Raw genomic sequence first — 3,646 nt, forward strand, 5'->3', positions numbered from 1 at the left:
ATAATTTATTTCCGGGTCATATTATCAAACGGGGTGTTCGGGGGATGTTCCGATGTTCTTCGGATCTCAGGCCGTGTAACTCATCGTGTCTCTGCGCTCTTCTGTTTGTGCAGAGAGGACACCGCCGCCCGTGTCTCGAATTCCTTTTCCGTCCTCCGATTGTGTTCCTCAGACCACAGACTGGTCCGAGTGCTCCGCCTCCTGTGGTTTCGGCGTGTCCGGCCGCGTGACCAACACGAACCCGCAGTGCAAACTCGTCCGGGAGACGCGTCTCTGTCAGATCCAGGAGTGTGACGCCGTGCAGACCGTCTGGGTGAGTAGAAACGATTCGAAAGAGCTTTAAAAATCTTCTATTTGCTTTATTGTAACCTTATACGTCATATTTTTGATCGGATTTCAGTCACGAAAAGACCTGGGCTTTATAGCCGCAGACCAAACGAGAAGTCCGCGGCGTCTGTGTGGACTCGCTTGGAACTAATCGTGTGATAAAAACACGGCGCTAAGTCACTAACTAACTAAACAGCTGTTTGTCGTCGTCTCGTTCGCAGACGGGAAAGAAATGCAGACGGACGCGGAGGTCCCGAGAGCCGGAGCGCATCTCGTTCCGTGGCTGCGCTACAGCCAGGCGGTACCGGCCCAAAACATGCGGCTCGTGCGCTGACGGCAGATGCTGTCGCCCGTCTGAGACTCGCACCGTACGCCTGCGCTTCCGCTGTCCCGAGGGAGACAGCATCACACACAACATCATGTGGATCCAACGCTGTCGCTGCAGCAAGAGCTACTGCAGCGCACACGGAGACGACTCGCCTCCTTCTGTTAGCCTGCACAACGACATCCACACCTTCGCCCTCTCGCCCTGATCGCACAGAATCATCCGCACCCCCGTCATTAAAGGAGATGATTTAAAACACACACACACACACACACACACACACAGACTCGTACACAATTTCTGTCGTTCAGCTAAGACGTAAAATTTCGGGGGTCTGAAATTTGCTTCTTTTTGTTTGTTTTTTTTTGCACCGGCACTACGATGCTAATTCAGCTAACAAATAAGTAGTAGCAGCATGTAGTAGTACTATCTCATGCGGAACTGTTCCCGTAAGTCCACACGCAAGGTATTTATACAGTATCCTTTTGCTTTAGGCGACATTGTTAAACGCTGCGATTTCAGGAAGTCCACTCCAGGCGGTGGGAGAAAGCAACGACGGCGAAGAAAGCAGCTTAATGTATGTTTTCAGCCCCGGCTTACAGATCCTGATCCGAACGTGTTCTCGGACGCGACTGGCCAGAGACGAACGTGCCGTTAAAAATTCCCGGACACTGCTTTAGAGACATCACAACCTCCGCCCGAGCTCCGAGGAGCGCTGTGCTGACGGACGTGAGCTTCCATGCTGCGCAGACTCAGTTTCAGAATCAGTGTTGATTTCGCACGGATGATTTCGCACACTCTTTGCACCGGTCTATCCAGTTTCGTTGTTCAGAGTGAAGCCGAAACGACATCGGAGCGGGAAATAAACAGTAATGTGTAGCGCAGTTTGATGCGTTCTTTGCTACGCGAGTAAAACCTAAAAATAACAACGTTCTGGAAAACTGCTTTTTTAAATGATTTGTTCACTAGTAAAAAGAAAAAAAAAGAAATGAATACTACCAGACACCAAACATATCATTGATAACTGATACATTTGAGGAAAACTTGTGTAAATACAGTGTTGTTGTTGTTGTTGTTTTTTTTAAATTTGCCGTAATGCTCTCCCTATGTTAAGACACAGAGCACAGAGACTATGATGAGATGTTCACCAGGAGTGGAGTTCTCCATGACTCCATCCACAACCTCAGTGTAGAACTTGCACTTTTTCTTTATGCGGACCTACAACGGGGTCGTTTCTCCCCCTGCTTCACATCCGGCAACCAGAGAACGTCTGGGAGATCCGTGTCTGTCTTTCTGCTGAGTGTCTTCGAGTGTGTGACTTCTGCTGACAAAAACCTGGACTTCTGGAGACCAGGTCCTGCTGGGACCTGAGATGATGGTTGCTTTACCGTATTTTCCAGATTAGAAGAGACTTTTTCATTGGCGTAGCCAGGAATTAAGTGTAGGAAGGGACGAGGGAACCAATTCCACCAGTGTTCAGGACCGTCATAACGACGTTAAGTACTTTTTGACAGAAATTCGAAAATAAAACACGGATTATTGTTTCAGAATCCAGGCATTAGCAAAGGAGAAATTGTTTGGGGTTTTTTTTTCCCGTTCTTCTTCTTCTTCTTTTTTAGTAGAAATAGACAAAATCGTAAACAGACTGTGATTGGGCCAGATTTTGAAACGATAACCGAACAACCGATCGCGATTTATTGTTTAAAATTCCTCTTACCGACGCAAATATAGAACGACCAAAAAAAAAATGACACGGAACTGTTAACGTTCTACTGAGAACGCTTCTGATTGGCTAATCCCGTTTCGCACCATGACAGCGAGCCGCCCGATAATACGTGATTAAACCGTGTAAAAGGGATCGTTCGTTCGCTCTCGACTGTCATATGAATGTCATCACAGCGCAATTATTGTTATTCGACACGTCTACGATATCCCTTAGCTACACCTCTGCACTTTTTTTTAACCCGCTAGCACGTGTTGCAACTTCCCGCGTAACTGTTAACATTAGCACACTGATTTTTGCACCAGCGCAAAGCAGGAGCTACGGCAGATTGAATTTTTTTTGTACGAAAATCGTGCGATTATGCCAATTTAAATCGATGTCATGTGACCACAGGAAATGTAGAATCGTAAACATAGCTAGCCAATTTAGCTCTCCGTAAACATGCCACTTTAGAAAAATAAACAGCCGTGTATATTTCTCCTGTTTCTCACTCGTGCCTCGAATGCTTCGAGCGGATCTGCTGAACATTTAGGGCAGAATTCATCAATCCGCCGTGAGCTGGAACCTACAGTCCACCGTACATAATTAGCTGTTAACGCCGTTAGCGTTACGTTTATTTATCCCTCCTTTCTGACCTCGAGCTTTCAGATACGCCGTGTCTAATCATTCGTGACTTTCTATCACAGTCGGTAGGGAAAGACGACGTGCACTAGTTTGCGAGATTTGAAGAAGTCGGACGAGGACACGGACGTGTTCTAGCGAGACACGGTGGTTTCACCAAGATGGCCGTCGGATGGATTCATCGGTCAGAGCGAAATAAATATTGTTTTGCTTAAATACTGTATTATTCCGTGTATTGTTTGTTGTTTTGTGCTTTACTAACAGACTACAGAAGTTCCGACACTTCCTCGTGTGTGGTTTTTTACATTTTTTTTTAAATATGGGTATTTGTGGAAAAGACTGTAATCCTGATGATTAGTGTGTAAGAGACTGTATTATTAGATGATATCTATAACATCAAGGCTTGCTTTTCCTTTTTGTACAGTATACAGGCTTCACGCTCGGTGGAGTGACCGCGATTTTAGAGATTGCTCCATTTTTTGGGGTGTAATTACTTTAAATTCTCTGAGCTGCTCTCTTGTGTAAGAGTGTGTATTGTAATCTGTGTGTGTGTGTGTGTGTGTGTGTGTGTGTGTGTGTGGTTACGATGCTGGTTGATGTTGACCTTCAGTGTTAAAGTCAAATACAGTAAATAAAATGTTTTAAAAGAA

The 3,646-nt window shown here is 45.7% G+C and overlaps 1 protein-coding gene across 2 annotated transcripts in view; it reads left to right on the top strand.

Annotated features, from left to right (window-relative positions):
- ccn1l2 (cellular communication network factor 1, like 2) overlaps positions 1-3,646 on the top strand; it is a 12,225-nt gene extending 8,579 nt beyond the window's left edge. For both annotated transcript variants that reach the window (XM_017467692.3, XM_047155377.2), the window contains 2 exons: positions 114-313; positions 549-3,646. In XM_017467692.3, the coding sequence (XP_017323181.1) occupies positions 114-313; positions 549-860 (512 nt within the window). In that variant the 3' untranslated portion in view covers positions 861-3,646. The remainder of the gene's footprint in view (positions 1-113; positions 314-548) is intronic.

The sequence above is a fragment of the Ictalurus punctatus genome, chromosome 5 (assembly GCF_001660625.3).
Source record: "Ictalurus punctatus breed USDA103 chromosome 5, Coco_2.0, whole genome shotgun sequence".
In the NCBI taxonomy this organism is placed as follows: domain Eukaryota; kingdom Metazoa; phylum Chordata; class Actinopteri; order Siluriformes; family Ictaluridae; genus Ictalurus; species Ictalurus punctatus.